This window comes from Bos taurus, chromosome X, assembly GCF_002263795.3.
Source record: "Bos taurus isolate L1 Dominette 01449 registration number 42190680 breed Hereford chromosome X, ARS-UCD2.0, whole genome shotgun sequence".
NCBI lineage: Eukaryota > Metazoa > Chordata > Mammalia > Artiodactyla > Bovidae > Bos > Bos taurus.
Window position 1 is genome coordinate 91,024,378 of NC_037357.1, and position 22,046 is coordinate 91,046,423.

General features: G+C 38.0%; 1 protein-coding gene across 29 annotated transcripts in view; it reads right to left on the minus strand.

Annotated features, from left to right (window-relative positions):
• Positions 1–22,046, minus strand: part of HUWE1 (HECT, UBA and WWE domain containing E3 ubiquitin protein ligase 1) — a 157,358-nt gene that overhangs the window by 58,480 nt on the left and 76,832 nt on the right. For all 29 annotated transcript variants that reach the window (NM_001110004.1, XM_059883355.1, XM_005228212.4 and 26 more), the window contains 9 exons: positions 18,385–18,491; positions 17,685–17,862; positions 16,763–16,854; positions 15,472–15,683; positions 8,165–8,222; positions 6,998–7,174; positions 3,044–3,289; positions 1,829–1,962; positions 775–869 (listed from right to left, as the gene is read on the minus strand). In NM_001110004.1, coding sequence (NP_001103474.1) covers positions 775–869; positions 1,829–1,962; positions 3,044–3,289; positions 6,998–7,174; positions 8,165–8,222; positions 15,472–15,683; positions 16,763–16,854; positions 17,685–17,862; positions 18,385–18,491 — 1,299 coding nt within the window. The remainder of the gene's footprint in view (positions 1–774; positions 870–1,828; positions 1,963–3,043; positions 3,290–6,997; positions 7,175–8,164; positions 8,223–15,471; positions 15,684–16,762; positions 16,855–17,684; positions 17,863–18,384; positions 18,492–22,046) is intronic.

The following is a 22,046-nucleotide window of genomic DNA, read 5'->3' on the forward strand; positions in this document are numbered from 1 at the left end:
TACCGTAACTGAATATAATAAAAACTGTTATTTAACATATAATCAAATATAAAAATTAATGAGATTATACATTTTTATACTAAATAATTTTAAAAGGTATCTATTTTACACTTATAGTACATCTTAACACAGATATTCAATTTTCCTTAATTGATCTATATTTCATACGATTGAAAAAACCAATTCATATACCCACGTTTTCCAAACAAACTTGAAAGTCTTTCAACAACTGAACAGAATAATAGTTTGTTACATTTAAATTAATAAAAATTAAAAATTCAGTTTTTTCCATTCAACCTATAGTAATTTCTAAGAATCAACCTCAACATTTGCAAAAAAATACATAAAGATGTTCAGTTTTCAAAACATTAGAAACTTAATAGGGAATGGTTAATTCATGGGACCTTTACATAGCACTTAATATTAAGTGAAGAGAGATCTATAAAATATGTCTAAGACAATCACAACTATGTTAATAAAACATATCCTCAGGGGAAAAGATTAGGCAGACACTTTCAAAATATTTTCTGTGGTATAAATATTGGTTATTCTTCTTTCTACTATGTTTTCTAATTTTTATCATTGTGGATATGAATATTTTCTTATAAAGTAACTGAAAATAGTTTAAAATATATAACTAAAAACTAATGAATGGAAAAAAGCCTGAAGACTACAGATGATAGAGCTAACTAAATTTTCACAACAAACCTATGAAGACACTGAGACAGAACTTAAAAAAATTAATGGCTTGGATTTTAAGTTTCTTGGAGTTACCTGATCTTTTTCCGCCCTGGGTCGTACCTGTCTTCTCATCCTTTGGAACCAGTTTCTGCATGTCTGCCTGGCCAAATTCACACCCAGATGGCAAGCTGCAAGAAGAGAAACAGTGAGCAATAAAACTTCTGATAACTCATTTTTTTATGTTGTGCTTGATCTCTGACCTGCTTAACTGACACCATTCCCTTCCTACAGCAGGTAAGTTAACCTAATAAAATATTTGCAATGATGGAATTCCAGAGGTTTGGTCTTTAGACCTGTCTAACAACAGGACCAAATTGTAAACATCCACCATGCTGACACAGCATAACTGGGATATCGTATCAAAGATGCACAACACATTTGTAAGCAAGCCCTTTGGCTAGTAAGTGGGAAGGACAATGCTACTGGTTAAATGCTTGTGTCTCCACAAAATTCAAATGTTAAAATCCTAATGCTCCACAAGATGATGGTATTAGTAATAAAGTCTCTGTGCATATTAGTCACTCAGTTATACCAGACTCTTTGTGACCCCATGGAATGTAGTAGCCTGCCAGGCTCCTTTGTCCATGGAATTCTCCAGGCAAGAATACTGGAGTGGGTAACCATTCCTTTCTCTAGGGGATCTTCCTGACCCACAGATCAACCTGGGTCTCCTGTACTGCAGGCAGATTCTTTACCATCTGAGTCATCAGAGAAGTCCAAGCCTTTGATAGGTGCTTAAAAGTAGAACCCTCATGAATGGGACAAAGCCCTTATAAAAAGAGGCCCCACCATGTGAGGATACAATGTGAGGATACAATGACAAGTCTACAATGTGGAAGACAACCTTCACCTAACCACACAGACTTCTAGCCGCCAAAACTCTGAGCAATAAATTTCTATTGTTTATAAGAACCCAATTAGTGGATTTTGTTATAGCAGCCTGAATGAACTCAGACAAACAAGAAAGCCTCTGAACTCTTTACCTTTCTATCCTTAACCAAAGCAATCCTCCAGGCTCATTAAGTTTAGTTTCTCTGTTGGGATAGACAACAGAGATAATAAACGAGATGACCATTCATTCCCTTACCTGTTTGGGGTACAGAGGGAGAGGAGGACAGTGCTTTCCCATACCAGGGAACAGTATAACTGGCTCAGCTTGCTCAGAACACTCAGACCCAACTGAGAGCCCCACTGGTTTATGGAGATGGAACGAATTTCACTCTGTAACCAAAGTGAAAAAGAAGGTGATCTTCGGGATGCCCTCTGAATGATCAAAATGAACTTTCAGCTATTTAAAAGGATAAGGGATTCTATTTTTCCTTCCTCATTATTCTCAGAGCTATCAGCTTCATCAAAATTTCCACACTGAAGATCACAGGTATTCTCTTTTAATATTTACAATCTATCTTTAAGATCTCATTGTTTTTTTGTAAGACGTAAAACAGGAGTCATAGGCAACTCTGTTTTTCTAAATTAAAGAAACAGTTTTACAGATTCACAGACAGCTTCCAAATTTTTTAGATGGAAAAGGGACTTGTTATTTCCCATTTATTTCAATAAATAAATAAACCCATGAAGTTTTGTTTTATAATTTACTTTCTAGATAGTTTATAATTGTGCTTTCTAATTATATTTGTTCAAAGAACACACTCCTGTTCAACAGCATAAAATAGGCCAGCTAAAAACGCACCATTAATCTTTAGATTGACAACTAAAGGTAGCAAAACTGTGAACACTCAAAAAACAACCTCTCACAATCTCAACTTTCTGGAAGCACAAGAGGAGCCTCACATGCTGTGCAAACATAGAGGTTGATATTTAGGAAATCTTTAGTAATCTGTTAATTACCATTGACTTAAAAAGTTCTGTGGTCAAATTTCCCTCTTGCCATCGTATTATCAAGTCTACATGCATTTGTAGAAAGATTAGGAAGTAATAAGGCCAGATGAGCACCCAATTGAGGCTTGCTTGCTAAGAGGGGTGATTATACATCCCCAAGGCCCAAGCATCATAAAATGCTATAGATCTATTAACGCTTGTATTTATCTCAATCTCTTTTACTCTCAAGAAGGTCCAGTTCATGAAACAAGTTATATTGTCACCTTACATCCAATTAAAAACATACTAAGGGAAAGTGAAACTAGACAGCAACTTGAAGCATAACCCTTAAATCACCCAACCCAAAAGAACTTACCAGTCAGCCTAGGTAGAACTGCTTCTAAGTACACTAAGATACCAGGTATATGGCCTAGGTATTTTACTGACTTTAAACCAACATGTTCACCCTTAAGATAATTCTTACCTGTCCAACCCTGCAAGTATGAACAAACATCATGATGTAAGCATGGGCAGCAGTGAGTGCATGTAGTAGAGGTGTGGCTTGAGCTGAGAGGGTAGCATCAGCAACATTGCCAGCACAAGCCAGTTCTCGCAACAACACTGAGCCCCCGGGGGATTCTATTGGGCGGTGTAAGGGCTCCAAGGAGGAAAGAATGGAGTCCAACTGAAGGAGACCTTCCTGGAGGACTTTGGGTTCATGTGACAGTGTCTGAAATAATAATAATTAAAGCATTAACGTACAATAAACTTCATATGCATATGTCTTAATAGTCACAATGAAAGAAATGGAAGATAAGACTCACAAATTTTAGACCTGGCCATGGTCTCTCACCTGGTAAATGGTGGAGCCAAAATATGAATGCATGTATGACATACCTAAACACCTCCTTTTAGAGCAGCACATCACTTCTCTTAAATGAGAGGCTTTCAAATGTGGTAAGTCAATCAAATTTAACATGATTGTGATGGCCAAACTGGAATATTGTTATAGCAAGAACTCCATGCTGTACAATTAATTCCAAATTTTGCACAATAGGGAGCAATATTAGGTAAGGTTCCAAAGCATGGAAATGAACCATTGTTATAAATGTTTTTTTTTTTTTTTTCTTACCACAATTAAGAGAGACAAGTCTAGGATACGCATTAGCTGCTGCTGCTGCTGCTAAGTTGCTTCAGTCGTGTCCGACTTTGTGTGACCCCAGAGACAGCAGCGCACCAGGCTCCCCAGTCCCTGGGATTCTCCAGGCAAGAACGCTGGAGTGGGCTGCCATTTCCTTCTCCAATGCATGAAAGTGAAAAGTGAAAGTGAAGTCACTCAGTCGTGTCTGACTCTTCGCGACCCCATGGACTGCAGCCTACCAGGCTTCTCCGTCCATGGGATTTTCCAGGCAAGAGTACTGGAGTGGGGTGCCATCACCTTCTCCGAGGCATTAGCTAGGCATTTTCTTATTTTGGAGATGACTCAAGGATTATATGGCCCTTATAAAGTTTTTTTGAGTCTGAAGAAAAATCTTGACAGTGAACACTATCACTTGTCATTCAAATAGGAGGGCTTATGTGCCTTTCCTATGGCTTTAAATAAATCTATCCAACCTCACAGTATCTTAAAGGTACAATAAACATGGAGCAGCTTCCCTTCTCCCTCTCTCTTATGAATAGCACTGAATTAAGTATTTGCAAAGAAGAGAAAAACAAAATAAAATATTAAATGCAAATGTCACAATTATGGATCTTTCCAAGTCCTCAAGAAATTGGATTTCTGATTTTTAGCAGAAATCACTTATTGCACAACTCAGCTAACAAAGAAATGTCAAAGATTTAATCCAATTCCTATAAAAATCCCAATGGCTTTTGTTTTCAAAAACAAAAAAATCTCTCTTAAAATTCATACAGAACCTCTAGGGATCCCAAATAGATATAACTATCTTACACTGCAGTACTTGCATAAAGACAGATAGACATCAACACCAATGATTAGAGAGTTCTCAAATAAACCTTGCATACATGGTCAAATGATTTTTGACAAGGTTACCAAGACAAGGGTGTTAATAGGGAAAGGACAATCTTTTCAACAAATAGTTTTGGGAAAACTGCAAAAGAATGAAGTTGACTGTTACCTTATACCATATAAAAAAATCAACTCAAAACAGATCAAAGACCTAAATGTAAGAGCTAAAACTATAAAACACCTAGAAAAAGCCATAGGACAAAAGCTGCATGACACTGAATTTAACAGTGATTCTTAGGTATAACACCAAAAGCATGTGCAATGAAAAGTAAAGAACAAAAACAAAACAACAAAAAACCCCCACAAAAACCAAACTGGGACTTTATCAAAATTAAAACCTTTTTTCACATCAAATGACACTATTAACACAGTGAAAAGCAACTCATGGAATGGGAGAAAACAATCTAAAAATCATTTATGATAAGGAATTAATATCCAGAATATATTAAGAACTCCTGTAACTCAACAAAAAACAAACCCGATTAAAAAATGGGCTCTGCCTTATCCCTAGAAGCTCTAGGCTTATGAGAGAAAGAAACCATCAGGCAACCAGGGGTGAAAAAGTGCTAGGCTATCTAGAGAAAATGTGAAGAGCTGCTCCAGGCCAATGAGAAGAATTAGACAAGAAATACACAGATGTGCCAGCCTGCTGAGAAACACCAGCCAGCAACACCTTACTTCTTTGAGATTGGGGAGTGGCTTCATCTCTACCCTTTTACCTCAAAGGGAAATCTATGCCAAAAATAATTCGATAAATGGAGGACACACAGTTCACTTGTGAACTGAAGTGAAACATACAATCTCTTTGAGCCTTGGTTGTTTTGAAGATTGAAAAATCTTGTTCAGTATGGTTGACCACCAAAAAACAATCTAAAACCATCTACATATGTCACAACTGAGACAAACTGTGGAGTCTGTTGTCAAATAAAATGTACTGTTTTTGGGGAAAAAATGTACTGTTTTGCAAAAAGGACCTGAACAGACATTTTTCTAAAGAAGACATGTGGGCAACAGGCACACAAAAGATGCTCAACACTGCTAAACAACAGAGAAATGCAAATCAAAACCATGAGATTTCATGCCATACTCATTAAGTTGGCTAGTATCAAAAAACTATAAAATAACAAGTGTTGGTGAGGATGCAGAGAATTTGTTGATTGGAATGTGAAATGGTGTAGTTGCTGTGGATAATATAATAGTATCTCAAAAAATTAAAAACAGAACTACCAAATGATCTAGCAAATCCTACATCTGGGTAGATAACCAAAAAACTGAAAGCAATGTCTCAGGTATGATCTAATTTTAAAGTCAAACTCAGAACCAGAGAGTAGAATGGTGATTGTCAGGGGCTGGGGGATGTTGTGGAAATGCTGGTCGAAGGGTACAAACTTTCAGTTATAAGAGGAATAATTCTGGGGATCTAACGTATAATGTGGTAACTATAATTAGCTAATTATATATAATATATAAAAAATACTACATTATATATCAGAAATTTATTAAGAGAGTAGATCTTAAGTGTTTTCAATATATACGAACAGAGTCTGGAGGACACATCCATGTTTGTAGCAGCACCATTCATAAAGGGAAGCAACTAAAAATGTCTATCAATAACAAAATGCAGTTTATATATACACTAGACTATTACTCAGCCTTAAAAGCAAAAGAAAATTATGACAAATGCTACAACATGGATGAATCTTGAGAACATTATGCTAAGCAAATTAAATCAGTTATACAAAGAAAAATACCTTATGAATTCAAATTATATGACATACCTAGAATAGTCAAAATTCAAGATAGAAAGTAGAATGGTGGTTACCAGGGTCTGATAGGGAGAAGGGAATTGAAAGCTGTTTATTAAAGTGTAGAGTTTCAGTTTTGCAAGATGAAGAGAGATCTGGAGATGGTTTTCACAACAATGTGATGTACTAAACACTATTAAACTATATACACTTAGAAATGGCTAAAGTGGTAATTATCATGTTATGTCTATTTTACCCTATTTAAAGCAACTTCATTTTTAGGGCAAAATTCAAGCAATGAACTACAGATCAACCATGCTTAAAATATACAAGTATCAAGCCTGACAAAGGAAAAAAAATACATGGTGAAACAATACAAGATTGTGTTAAAACCCACCTCCAAAGCTTTCTTGGAGATACATTTTCCCTTCGAAAAAACTCTTAAGTTAGACCTACATACCAAACTCAGGGAAGAAGAACACTTGACTTTTCAATGAGAAATAACATGGCACACTATTAGTCACAAAATCCACTTGCAGTACATAACCACAAATTTCTCATTATGTTTTAGTTGAAGGGGAGACCATGGTAAAAACATGTATATAGAAGTATTACAAAGTTGATTTCTAAAAGAAACGAAAATATTTGGTCAGATTCTTCTTACCAATATGGATTTGCAGACACCTGCAACAGCCTGACAGGCTGCAGACGTGGGAAAGTCAATGGGCAGATTGGGAAGACCCAAAATGGTGACCAAAGGCAAGAGTCCTTTCTGATTCACAAATTCCTGGCAGTGGTCATCAGTTGTATTGTTGCTCAGAATAGATTCCACAAATTTCATCTGGGTAATGAAAATTTAAAAAAAAAGTTAGAGCCTGACACTTGGAACTAAAATGCTAGCTTAGTATAAGGATGGGGTAATCTTATAGTCATGAAATCAGGATTTTCTAGGATAATCAGGTACAAAGGGATAGGCATATTATGTGAAACCTAAACATTTAGAAAATAAAGAGTAATTACAACTTCTTCCCAATCTATCTTTTCAGCTATACCTAAAGTCACATAATTTGAGAGCACAGAGAGGCTAAATGACTTTGCACATGGCTACACCATGAATTAGTGACAGAATCAAGTTTAATCTCTTAATTTGTTTGTTTAGTGCTTCTTGCATGATAATGTGTTGCCTCTCCCTGGAAGTAAACATCATACTTTCCTTCAAATGTGCTCATAATGCAAATGAAACAGAATCGTGGAACACAGATTCAGACCAAACGAAGCACTTTGTAAAGGTTAAGAAAGCAAAATATGGCCAACAAACACACAGCCAAAGGAGAAACCATCTCTGGACGCCTTGTCTGGAAGTGCTTATTGGGCTAGAACAAATGCTAAGTGGGCTTCCCCTTACAGATAACTCTGGGAAAATTCAAGCTTTTTTTCCTGTGACACACACAGGAAGTTAAAAGAAAACACCACATTAAATTTTTCTTTTTTTGGTAAAAGAGAAAGAAGTTAATGAGAAAAATGGCAAGTAGTAGGAAAAAAATATGTTGGGACACATTCATAAGAACATAATACTAGACTGGCCTAACAAAGCCCACTGTCCTCCTGTTTGGTTTCCCAAGGGAGATGAATAGAAAACTGGGACTCTTCAAAAAAGGGATTTGTAGCTAAGTTTTGGCAAATCAATTTCATAGAACAAGTTTTGTACATCTTTTCCCACTGCTCTGAAGTTTAAGGGCCCCAGTTTTAAGTCATCAGATTATTTGGTAACCCCACACATTTTCCAGAAAAACACACATCTTTACTCAGTTTGCCCTACCATTAATCTTACCACATTAAGGATGTAATCCATGAGGGGAATAGGAATACGCTCCTCTGTACCAACAACCCTGTCAAGGGAGAAAAGAGTGAGTTACACAGAAATTCACAATACCAGTGTAAGAGGGCAAAGAGAAGAAAAGGAAATAATGAAATTCCAGGTTTTTCTCTCAGTTAAGACATATCCTTTAGTATACAGCCCAGAAAAAAAGGAAAAGAGGTGAAATAAATTCTGAAGGTAGGTCTCCTAGCCTGAGTAGGTTGAGAGCACAAAAGGAAAAACCAAGCTTTCACAAACACAGCATTTGTACGTATCTCAAAAGAAACTTCTAAATTAGGCGAACTACTCTAAGAGGAATTCATCAATGTGAAAATATTAAAAATAAGCAAGGTCAATTAAGAGACCATTTAAATATTTGCTTGAAGAAAGGAGCTAGAAAGAAAGAAAGAAATACAGAAACATCTTAACATGTTCTTACATCAAATTTAAAGTTATAAAGAGCAGGAAATGGAATTTTAGTCAAGATTCCATGCTTAGATTTATCAATCATCCAGAACACATGAAGTTAGTCCAAGATGGAGGCTACACCCAAGGCCGCCTTTTCCACAGACTGTTCCACAGAATTATCCATAGATTGTGATAATCTCCTTTTGCTTCAGATGCTTCAATGATGCATTGGAGATAAGAAGGCTGCAATAATGCTGCAGCTGCAGAAACTGCAGTCTTTAGCCCATCTTGGCTTTTGTTAAGAAATAAACAGAGGGAAAAAAACCCACAAACTAAAACAAAATCTAACTAAAAGATAAACCCTAGGAAAGGACAAAACTTGAGGCAAATAAGGAAAATTTTGGACATAGGCCTTTGGGAGAAAAAGGGCAGAGACAGAAGAAGGGAAAGGTAGGGAGAGAAGGCAGAAAAAATGGCAAGAAACTAGTAATTTTCACCTCTGAGCAAGATAAAATGTGCACAAAGATTTGCCAGGCATAAAGACATTTGGCAGCAAAATGAGGACTAGGCAAAGAGAGTGGAGAGGCATGATGAATGGCTTTAGAGCTAAAACATCCAGAGCGAGAGCTTGGGTAGGATGCTGTGAATACATTCAGTGAAGAATCTGGGGAAGTACTTTGTAAAAAGGGAGGACCTATATATATGCCAGGAGTGAAAGGATTCCCTGGGAAGACTGCAAACCTTTCCCTGACTATAAACCTCCACCTCAGAACCACTGCTACTTACACCAATTATACACCACCCCAGCCTAAGTGCACCTTCTTGGGAGAGAATCTCTACAACTAAGAATTACAGGTGTGGCTCTAGCCCAGGGAGATACCTGCCCCTTTGAAGAAGCCAAATAAAAGGGAAAAGAGCCAAAGTAACTATCATGAAATGGGACTTAGGTACTTTCTCCACTTGCTAGATGGAAACTGGAGAGAACAAGAGAGAAAACATACAAACAGTGGTTCTTAAACTCCAAGAACAAACTTGTTCAGTAACTACTTTGCTCCCTATCGTCAACTTTTTGCCTTCCAGGCTCAGGACATCGTATAGGAATACTAAAAATGATCAACTCAGAAATCCCCCTACTACCTGGTTTTAAGGAAATCCGAACTGGACATGGCACAACAGACTGGTTCCAAATAGGAAAAGGAGTACGTCAAGGCTGTATATTGTCACCCTGCTTATTGAACTTATATGCAAAGTACATCATGAGAAACGCTGGGCTGGAAGAAGCACAAGCTGGAATCAAGATTGCCGGGAGAAATATCAATAACCTCAGATATGCAGATGACACCACCCTTATGGCAGAAAGTGAAGAGGAACTAAAAAGCCTCTTGATGAAAGTGAAAGAGGAGAGTGAAAAAGCTGGCTTAAAGTCAACATTCAGAAAACGAAGATCATGGCATATGGTCCCATCATTTCATGGGAAATAGATGGGGAAGCAGTGGAAACAGCGTCAGACTATTTTTGGGGGCACCAAAATCACTGCAGATGGTGACTGCAGCCATGAAATTAAAAGATGCTTACTCCTTGGAAGGAAAGTTATGACCAACCTAGATAGCATATTCAAAAGCAGAGACATTCTTTGCCAACAAAGGTCTGTCTAGTCAAGGCTATGGTTTTTCCAGTAGTCATGTATGGATGTGAGAGTTGGATTGTGAAGAAAGCTGAGCACTGAAGAATTGATGCTTCTGCACTGTGGTGTTGAAGACTCTTGAGAGTCCCTTGGACTGCAAGGAGATCCAACCAGTCCATCCTCAAGGAGATCAGCCCTGGGTGTTCTTTGGAAGGAATGATGCTAAAGCTGAAACTCCAGTACTTTGGCTACCTCATGCGAAGAGCTGACTCACTGGAAAAAGACTCTGATGCTGGGAAGGATTGGGGGCAGGAGGAAAAGGGGATGACAGAGGATGAGATGGCTGGATGGCATCACCGAGTCGATGGACATGAGTTTGAGTGAACTCCGGGAGATGGTGATGGACAGGGAAGCCTGGCGTGCTGTGATTCATGGGGTCGCAAAGAGTCAGACACGACTGAGTGACTGAACTGAACTGAACTGAACCTCATATAAATCTTTGACTCATAGCATCTTTGAAACAATGAAAGACTGCATCCCTATAATGAACGAAATAGTTTACGTTAACTGTCAAATTAAAAACTTCTGCTTCTCCCCTTTCTCCAAAACAAACATTCCCAAATTTAATTTTACATGTGTATTTAGGATGCTGGAGCCCGTAATCAGATGTAGAGGATTCCAATTGAGTGTCATAGTACACGGGTACAGGAAAAGAGATGTCATGTTTTGGCTTTTTGGGGGGAGGGGAGTGGATGGGTGGGTAGGAAAATCAGGTCTTTCTTCCCACTTCCAAGGAGACACAGCTGCCTTTGGCAAAAAGAGCCCTTCCAGTGGGCCACATGGAGAAGGCAATGGCATGCCACTCCAGTACTCTTGCCTGGAAAATTCCATGGATGGAGGAGCCTGGAAGGCTGCAGTCCATGGGGTCGCTGAGTCGGACAAAACTGAGCGACTTCACTTTCACTTTTCACTTTCCTGCATTGGAGAAGGAAATGGCAACCCACTCCAGTGTTCTTGCCTGGAGAATCCCAGGGACAGGGAAGCCTGGTGAGCTGCCGTCTATGGAGTCGCAGAGAGTCGGACAAGACTGATGCGACTTAGCAGCAGCAGCAGTGGGCCACAATTCAGGAAACTGCTTCTCTGCATTTGATGCCTTTAAATTCAAACAGTTTTCATTCAAGTTTCAAAGGGCACATGGATTTATATAACACATTTCTTTCAAGTTGTTCAGGGTAGGTGGTTAAGTTAGGCAAAATAAATGGAATCAATCACAAAAATAAACCATGGTGCCCAACTGAAAAGCTTGGTTACTTACTGGCAAGTATATTCACCCCTAGCAATGTCAGTTTTGCTGAGCTCAAACAATTTAGAAGGCAGAAGAAAGAGGCCAACAAGTAAGTATTTAGTACTACTTGTGGTGAATGTCTGTGAATGTAGAACAGAGCTCCATGTATTTGGGGTAGATTCTAGTGCCTGGTGCCTGTTTCCTTATTCCAGATTTCTAGCACAAACCTTGTGTCTCAAGATCAAATACAATCACTTTTTTCAAATACTGCTGATTTCAGTGAAAACAACAACAACAAGAAGGGAAAAGAACACTGTCTTAGTCTGGAAAAAAACTGAAAACTTGAAACTTTATCAACAGGCAAATGGATAAATGCTGTAGTATATTCATACAATGCAATACTACTCAGGAACAAAAAACAACATACTGATAGACAACACGGATGAATCTCAAAACCACACTATGCAACAAAAGCTGAAAATAAGAAAGTATATACATTAGGTATGATATACATGTAAGACTCCGTTTATTCTATTTATATGTTCTAAAACAGGCAAACTTGTTCTATGAATGACAGAAATAAGATAGGCAGCTGCCTCATTTTAAGGCAGGGAAATAGGAAATGCAAAATTAATTAATGGAAAAAAATTACCTATCATTCAAGGCATTGGAAAACAGATGGAGGCACGGGTGACAAGAATTTGTCTGGGGTTTCACTGAAGAATTTTGCATAGGGTGGGGGAGGGATATAAACAATACTTTTGAGGAGGGGGCGGCACACACTGCAAGTTTTTCTACCATGACAACTATCTGGGATAGGGAGATAAAAGAATTTGCCTTTACAAAAATAAACAAATGGCACCTAATTAAACTTAAAAGCTTTTGCACAATGAAAGAAAGTATAAGCAAGGTGAAAAGACAGCCTTCAGAATGGGAGAAAATAAGAGCAAATGAAGCAACTGACAAAGAACTAATCTAAAAAATATACAAGCAGCTCCTGCAGCTCAATTCCAGAAAAATAAACAACCCTATCAAAAAATGGGCCAAAGAACTAAACAGACATTTCTCCAAAGAAGACATACAGATGGCTAACAAACACATGAAAAGATGCTCAACATCACTGATTATCAGAGAAATGCAAATCAAAACCCCAATGGGGTACCATCTCACGCCAGTCAGAATGGTGGCTATCAAAAAGTTTACCAACAACAAATGCTGGAGAGGGTGTGGCGAAAACCGAACCCTCTTACACTGTTGGTGGGAATGCAAACTAGTACAGCAACTATGGAGAACAGTGTGGAGATTCCTTAAAAAACTGGAAATAGAACTGCCATACGACCCAGCAATCCCACTGCTGGGCAGACACACCGAGGAAACCAGAATTGAAAGAAACATGTGTACCCCAATGTTCATCACAGCACTGTTTAAAATAGCCAGGACGTGGAAGTAACCTAGATGTCCATCAGCAGATGAATGGATAAGAAAGCTGTGGTACAAATACACAATGGAATATTACTCAGCTATTAAAAAGAATGCATTTGAATCAGTTCTAATGAGGTGGATGAAACTGGAGCCTATTATACAGAGTGAAGTAAGTCAGAAAGGAAAACACTAAGACAGTACAGTAACGCATATAGATGGAATTTAGAAAGATGGTAATGATGACCCTATATGTGAGGCAGCAAAAGAGACACAGATGTAAAGAACACACTTTTGGATGCTGTGGGACAAGGCAAGGGTGGGATGATTTTAGAGAATAGCATTGAAACATGTATATTATCACATGTGAAATGGATCGCCAGTCCAGTTTGACGCATGAGACAGGGTGCTCAGGGCTGGTGCACTGGGATGACCCTGAGGGATGGGATGGGGAGGGAGGTGGAAGGGGTTTCAGGATAGGGAACACATGTATACCCATGGCTGATTCATGTAAATGTATGGCAAAACCCACTATAATATTGTAAAGTAATTAGCCTCCAATTAAAATAAACAAATTTTTTTTAAAAAAAGAATTTGCCTTTAATAGTGGTTTTCAAAATCTAAGTTGAGTTTAGGTAGTCTTTTGCATTCTCTCTCAGCCCTAATAATCCTCATATGACCCAAATGAAGCTTGTAAAGGTGGCAGAAGTGGAAAAGTATACATGTATCAATATTTGTGAGATTCTTAGATTAGCAGAGCCTGGGCATTAAGGTGCATGGGCTTCAGTAGTTGTGACTCCCAGGGTCTAGAACACAGGCTCAATAGTTGTGGCACACGGGCTTAGTTGCTCCGTGGCGTGTGGGATCTTCCTGTATCAGGGATCAAACCTGTGTCTTGCATTGGTAGGCAGATTCTTTATCACGGAGCCACCAGGGAAGCCCCCTAATTTGATACTCTTGATTCATTCTATCAACCACTAAATAAACAGTTAATGACTGATTATCTACTATACACAAAGTGATTGGGATACACTGTTGAATGAGATATTGTCCTTGCCTTTGGAGAAGTATACAGATCAGTGGGGGAAAGCATTAGAGAATATATAAATAATTTTTAACAAAACTGTTGGGAGAAAATTTCCTATAAGAATAAGGTATCTGAGATGAACTTGCAGCAATCTGGCAGATAGAAAAGGAGAGATCAGATAATTTGGGGATGGGGATAAATATGAAGATAATATACAGGGTCACATGATATTCCAAGAAAAGTGTGCAGAGTGAAGACATTTGAGGACTTGAAAAAATGTTAATTTATCAAGGCAGCTTAAAATCTGGGCATGTTAGACAAAAGATATAAGGAGTCTAGATAGAAAAGTTATATGCAGATGAATGTGCACAGCTTGACTCAAAACCACCACAAATACTAACATTCAAGAAATCATTCCCTTGTTTGTTGCCAGGAAAGAGAACTCTATGCCAGCAGGATGGCTGACAACCCAGGATGTGGCAATGAAGCACCAAGATTCCAACTCCTTTACAAGTGAAGTCCCGTAATCTTTTAGGGTATCCTCCTTTTCCAGAAAGTACATTTTAATCAAAACAGAAGATGGCATTAGATGAAGGCAGGGTTGCCTTCTCAGATAAGGAAAATATATCTGACCAAGAAAGCAACATACTTAATTACTTTCTAGAGTTTCAAGAGGGGATATTTGTTTTGGATTCTAGCCCTTCACTCCTGGTGTCTATTCCACCATAATCTTAAGTCCCAAGTCACCCTTCAAGATCAGCTCAAACCCATTCATATCCACGCCTAAAATGATCATGCTTTTCTAAAAACAACTTCTATATATACATCAAAAGAGCACTTATTAAATAAGTGAATGCATAACTGTCCAGAGGGATCACATCTACTTCTAGCATGAAAGCAATTAAGAGATATAGCAACAGCTATTGCTTTTCATCCCTTGCATGCAAACATGGTAGGCTCAAAGAACCAGGTCCACCAGCAGTCTTTATCATCTCTGTCCCCATCTTACCATCCAGGAAATCAATTTTTATGTAGAAAAACCTCAAATAAATAGAAGGAAAATCTTCTGTGTCTGACTACAATCATATAGTACATTCCAAAGTCTTCTGATTTATATGGAATGAACAGATCAAATAAACAAAGACCAATCAACAAATCCCTGTAACTCCTAAAAATTTCTTAGGAGATGTATGCTCTCTTATGGAAACAGTCAAGCAGTAAATGATGTGGAATACCAAATCAACAAAGGGAAATCCTCTGAGGAAGGCCATTTAATTTGATATATTGAATTCTGACTGAATTTCATGAACAGCATTTAATAAAACAAGCTTGCTAAGGCAACCAAAACAAACACCAAAGCACAAATGACACACAAGAATCAAAGAAAGAAAAATTGTAAGACATTTTGGGCTGGAAGAACCTTACAACCAGATCTAATTCAACTCTCTCATTTTTAACAGGTGAAAACAACATGCTCAAGATCACAAGGCTAGAGAACTTGTCTTGTGAACACCTACTGCTGATTAGGCTCAGTTTCATTCTGCTGGGTAGAATTAAAGCTCTGCATGGCCTGTACTTCCTCTTCCTCCTCATCCTCACTAGAGGCCTCTTCTGCAGCATGGTTAGATCTTGGGGGAGGAGCAGCGGCAGTGCCATCTGCCTTCTGGATTGATGGCTTCTGACAGATGTATTTAGGGTCTCTTCCAAGATTACAGATTTCTTCAAGTAACTGAAAGGCAAAGGAAGCAAGATTATTTATTAGTAATTAAGTAATGGGGAGATGACTAACATTTTTGGAGCACTTTCTATGTGCTATATACAGAAGTGCCAAAACACTTTTGTTGTTTGTTCAGCTGCCCAGTCATGTCCAACTTTTTGTGACCCCATGAACTGCAGCATGCCAGGCCTCCTGTCTCTCACCATCTCCTGAAGTTTGCCCAAATTCATGTCCATTGCATCGGTGATGCCATCCAGCCAATTCATCCTAACGCCCTCTTCTCCTTCTAAAACACTTTAACTAAATATTATATACACTATTTCTGGCATGTAGCCATTAATTTCATCTTACAAGAAGGAAACTGGAAGTCCTATGAATTTAAATAACTTCTTCAGGATCACATGGCTGTTAAGTGATCGAATGACTGACCTGACTCCATGTTCTAACTCACCAACCACCAGTAACTCAAATACCAGTTTCAATAATCCTAAGAGACAACTGCTGCTAAGTTGCTTTAGTCGTGTCCGACTCTGTGCGACCCCATAGACGGCAGCCCACTAGGCTCCTCTGTCCCTGGGATTCTCCAGGCAAGAATACTGGAGTGGGTTGCCATTTCCTTCTCCAATGCATAGAAGTGAAAAGTGAAAGTTAAGTCGCTGAGTCATGCCCGACTCTTAGCGACCCCATGGGCTAGAGCCTATCAGGCTCCTCCATCCGTGAGATTTTCCAGGCAAGAGTACTGGAGTGGGGTGCCATTGCCTTCTCCGAAGTGAGACAACTAGTAAATGTGAAATAAAAAACCCCCAAACAAAAACCTAAGCAAGAAAGACTAGAAAGGGTAGTATGTTTTTACGAACAGAAGCTAAGCCTCAGCAACTTAATATCCTATAAAAGAAAAGCAGTACTTAAGTGACTTTTTGCGGGGGTGGGGTGGGGTAAAGGACCAACCCAAGGACTTCGAGGAAATGAGGCAGACATAATCCTTTTATAGGCACAGTCTAAGAATTGAAATGACCTCCAGTATGCCATGCCTTTTTCTAAAAACTCCCACTCCACCGCTCTCTCATGTCCATGGTCGTATCACTTCCCACCTTGATGATCGCAGTCGTTGCATCTGTTTTGAGGGTAGGCTGATGTCTCATGAGCTCATCTACAGCACTTCCTAGGTTGGAGGCAGTATCCCCTTAAAGCCAAAAATGGAACTGTTAGACTGTAGAAAATAGAGCTTGAACTATTTTTTTTTGGGTGCCAATTTAAGGAGGAAAGGAGAAACTGAGTTGGTGGTTGCGATTTTCTAATGTCATGCTTTCTCAAATGAACTCATACCAACCTCTACAACCAAATCACTGGACAGGAGTCTAGTAAAAACATTTAAAAGTAACCATGTATGCTACATTATACTCTAGTACTTTCTACTGTCAAGGTCTGAGTTAGTACTGAAGAGTGAAGAGAGAGTGAGAAAAGAAAGAAGCATAAACCGTTAACCCTGACTGCCCCGATAAAGAATGATAATGGCTAAAAGGCTACAGTGGTGACAAAGCACATTTTTGAAAACTGGGTTCCTTCTGAAACTCTACCTTATTGCTATGCCTCAGTGATCTGGTCTCAAATACACTGAGAATGAAATCTATTCATTTGTGACTATCTTAGGGGCTTGGATATTAGAACAGAAAATTACCAGGATCTCCTGTTGCTGAAGACTAGATGGTAGACCTGAAAATCTACTGCTGGTTTTCTAATATCTATTCCTCACCAGCGCTGTAACAGTACATTTAACAGTGAACTGCTGTGAAGTAAGGAAATATTATGAACACAGGTAAAGGATGAAATATTATTTTCTACCTGCAATAGAATGTATGGTGATAATTCTCAATAAACACATACCTAGCCAGAGACATGAAGTGATATCACAGAAGAAACAGTTTCCTTGCCAGTTGGTGGCTTGGAAATCACCTCAATCTTGGCACAACAGCAAACCAATTATTTACTGTAAGGCAAATTCTCATCAATTACCTAGAGGATCAGAACTCCTCCTTCTCCGCATGGCTGGGAGGTAATCTGGAGACAGGAGAACTTTGAAGAGACGTTCAAAAGGCTGACACTGTACAAATGACTGCAGACCTCGGGCATTCAAGCAGAGTGCACTGAAAACATTTGGGAGGGAGCCAAGAACTTCACGGGTAGCAGGAACCTAGAGAGAAGATAAAGTGAGCTTGAAGACATTTCGAAGAGTTCAGGTAGACTTGTGAAAACTTTGGCCAGGGGTACTGCACAGAGAGATAAAAAGAATCTTGATGACCAGATCCCAATAGTTTCTTTTCTTTTTAAAATACTTTTTATTTTATATTGGAGTATAGTTGATTAACAATGTTGTGAGTTTCAGGTGCACAGCAAAGTGATTCAGTTATACATACACATGTATCTATTCTTTATCAGATTTATTTTCCCATTTAGGTTGTTCCATAATATTGAGCAGATTTCCTTGTTATATAGTATATCCCTATTGGTTATCCATTTAAACTACAGCAGTGTGTACATGTCATTCCCATACTCCCTAACTATCCCTTCCCCTCATCCTCCAATAGTTTCAATACTACATATAGAAGACAAGAGAGAATTTTCATGTCATAAGACTGCTTTTTGTGTGTGTGTATATTTTATGGAAAGGGGTTATGCACTGAGAATTCTTTACAGAGCAGCAGAAAGGACTCACGTCTTTGATAAGCAGTGCATGTAGCATGACATCTGTCAATCCATTGTCCTGGAGTGAGGAAAGCAATGATGGTTCTTGAAATACAAACACAGTCACCACTTCAGTAGCTAAAAAGAGATGAGAAATATAAGAAACTGAGAGATTCTTCACAAATATTAAAAGCAAAACTCCAAAGGTTCAAACAAAACAAAGTAACAGCACTACACATAAAAAAATCCCAGAACTCAATGTACAACATTTAAACACACATAATTAGTATGAAGTAAAAGTTCTTAATACTGCTCATCAGAGATTGATCACTATTAGGAATTTAGTGATTAATCTTTAAGATTTGTATGGAGCAATGTATAGGCATGACAATTATATATAGTTAGTAATACTGTATTGAGTAGTATAAATATGCTAAGAGAGTAGATTTCAGATTCTCTCATCACACAAAAAAAGGAAACTATGTGAGGAGATAATGCTTAACTGTAGAAATCATTTCACTATGTACATCAAATTGTGTTATACACCTTAAATATATAAAATTTAAGAAAAAATAAAAACTGAAATTTTAATTTTTACAAGAATGAGGTTAACTTCATTTTTCAATTGTAATACACATGATATAATCTCCTTTACCTTTCCCATTTCACTGCAACTCATTCAATTTGAATGGCTGCATATCATTCCACTATATACATGTACCACCCTGTATACAAACCAGTCCATAGTGGGAAAAACTAATAAATTTAAAAATGAACTCTTTTTTTCTATTGCTTAGGCAGGAAAAAAATGTATGATAGGGTTGTGAGTTTGCTGGGTTAAAGTGAATGTAAACTTACATATGAAAATGGACAAAGTATCTTCTAAAAAGCCCTTTCAGCAATTTAAAAATACCAGCAATTTTAAGAGTCCTTGGGTATTTTGACAATATTTAGAAATGTGCCCCAAGACTTCTATTAATGATTCCAGAATTCGGCAAAAACTCTATGCAAGAGGAATCAGTACAGCATTATTGCATTCATTAAAAAGTAACCAGAAGAGAAGCTAGAAAAAATACTTAGTAACAAAAAAAAGCAGAATTTAGTGAAACTACAAGCAAAAAACACAAATAATTAAAACCAATAACCAGTCTTCAGAAAGGACTGAACAAAGTTTACAAACTTAAGGAAAATCTAATAGAGAAAAGAGTAATATATATTAGCAATGAAAAAAGACTTAACTGGATTCACAACAAATAAAATTTTAGAAACTATGTAAAGTGCATGATGAAATGCAGTGCTTTTATAAGATGTCATAAAAATTAACTCTCAAGAAATGATAGCAGATTAGATTACTACAAGAATTTCTAAAGTAAAAAATACTACCAGGTAACAGAAGGAATCAAGCCAATCAAGCTGATTCTAGACATGTTATTAAATCTTTAGAACAATTAAAACAAGTCTTTCTAACACATGAGATTTTTTTTAAAGTTTACTTCTAAAACTAAACAAGGAAGGTACATGCATATACAATATCCATAAGCTATGTATAAAACAAACTCGTAGATCTTTCTTTTAGATCTTAGGTGTCAGCAATCAGAGGATTTTCAGTTCAAGACAGTTCTCATCAAATGCTAATGAAATGGCAGATACATGACAATTACTGGGACCAAGAGTTGTGAACGGCCTTTGCTATTTCTGATGAACTATATAAACTTATGGAAATAAGTCCTTTTTGGGGTTTCTATTGGTATATGAAAGCCTCTTCAATAGACATTCATTTATACAAATTCCTTAGAATTTAGATTCTAAGGAGCTATTAAAATTGAGTATTCATAAACTAAAATTAATGTTCTATTATCAAGTCTGTTATCTTGAGGAGGTCTAACTGCAATCCTGCATCACAATGTTACTGTGCAACAGGGTCATTTTGAGGTCTAACTATAATGCTAAAGGTTGGCTTAAAGCTCAACATTCAGAAAACTAAGATCATGGCATCTGGTCCCATCACTTCATGGGAAATAGATGGGGAAACAGGGGAAGACTTTTTTTTGGGGGCTCCAAAATCACTGCAGATGGTGACTGCAGCCATGAAATTAAAAGACGCTTACTCCTTGGAAGGAAAGTTATGACCAACCTAGATAGCATATTCAAAAGCAGAGACATTACTTTGCCAACAAAGGTCCGTCTAGTCAAAGCTATGGTTTTTCCAGTGGTCATGTATGGATGTGAGAGTTGGACTGTGAAGAAAGCTGAGAGCTGAAGAACTGATGCTTTTGAACTGTGGTGTTGGAGAAGACTCTTGAGAGTCCCTTGGACTGCAAGGAGATCCAACCAGTCCATTCTAAAGGAGATCAGCCCTGGGATTTCTTTGGAAGGAATGATGCTAAAGCTGAAACTCCAGTACTTTGGCCACCTCATGCGAAGAGTTTGACTCATTGGAAAAGACTCTGATGCTGGGAGGGATTGGGGGCAGGAGGAGAAGGGGACGACAGAGGATGAGATGGCTGGATGGCATCACCGACTCGATGGACATGAGTTTGAGTAAACTCCAGGAGTTGGGTTGGATTTGCAAATTTCATCCCTCTCAAGTACAAGTTTATTTACAGGGAACCTGTGAGGTTGTTATGCTAATTCAAATGCCAGGGACGAATTAAGACTTTAAAGAAGCAATTCTGCTTTTATGCTTCCTGCATCATCCTGAGAGGGCTTACCTGCTCCGCACCCCTAACCACAAGAACAAGTATCTTCTTGCTGCTTCTTTTAAACTTCCCCTTTATAAATAAAGGCTTGTGCATTTGCTTTTCTGTTTGGGGGATTTCTCCCAGAGAGCCATCCTTCCCTGCCCCTTTACCTGGGACTTCTCCAACTGAGTAACAAATCTTTCTTTGATCATACCAAACTACTGTCAGGAGTTTTTCCATCTGAAACTAACCTTGGAAGGAGTCTCTCCATGTCAAAATGGAGTTGCTGTAACACAAGGGATCACTTCCTCAACCTGATTAAGAGGAGCAAAACATTCAACACAAAATCTTCTGCTAACCTCAAACTTTCTTTTAAAACAAACTTCAAACTTATTGGTGAAATATTGACAGAATGCTTTCTCCTGAGGTCAGGAACAAAAAGTAAAATAGAAGGCATAAAGATTATAAAAGTAAAATTATTCGTAGATGATGACTTTATAGAATATCTTAAGAGATCAACAGTTATGAACTACTAATTTAGCAAAGTCACAGGATACAAAGTTAATATACAAAACTGCTATATTGCTTTGGTGAGGGAGTTAAGTATCTGAGTCTGTAGTAGCCATAACCACTCCCTCCAGACACCCTGCAGTATTAAAATATGCATGCTACTGGTACCAGGAAGCATTCTCTATTTCTACACCTCCCACTAAATTCGTTTACAGTTTTAAGGGGAATTCTAGAAGCATATATATCTCGTTTATTGTCCTGAATATGTATGGCACTCAATAAACGCATTAATAAATGAGGTTTTAACAATAGCAACACTCAAAGTAGTGCTGATGTCCAAATGCAAGGACATTTATTGCAAGTAACTAGAAAGTACCTACAGGTTCCAAAACTTCTACAGTAAGAAACAATTTTCTATACTACAGCTTACAGGTTTGACATTCAATTCTGAGAATGGACAACATTCTGATTGGCCTTTTTAGACCAAGGTTAGGGGCTAAGA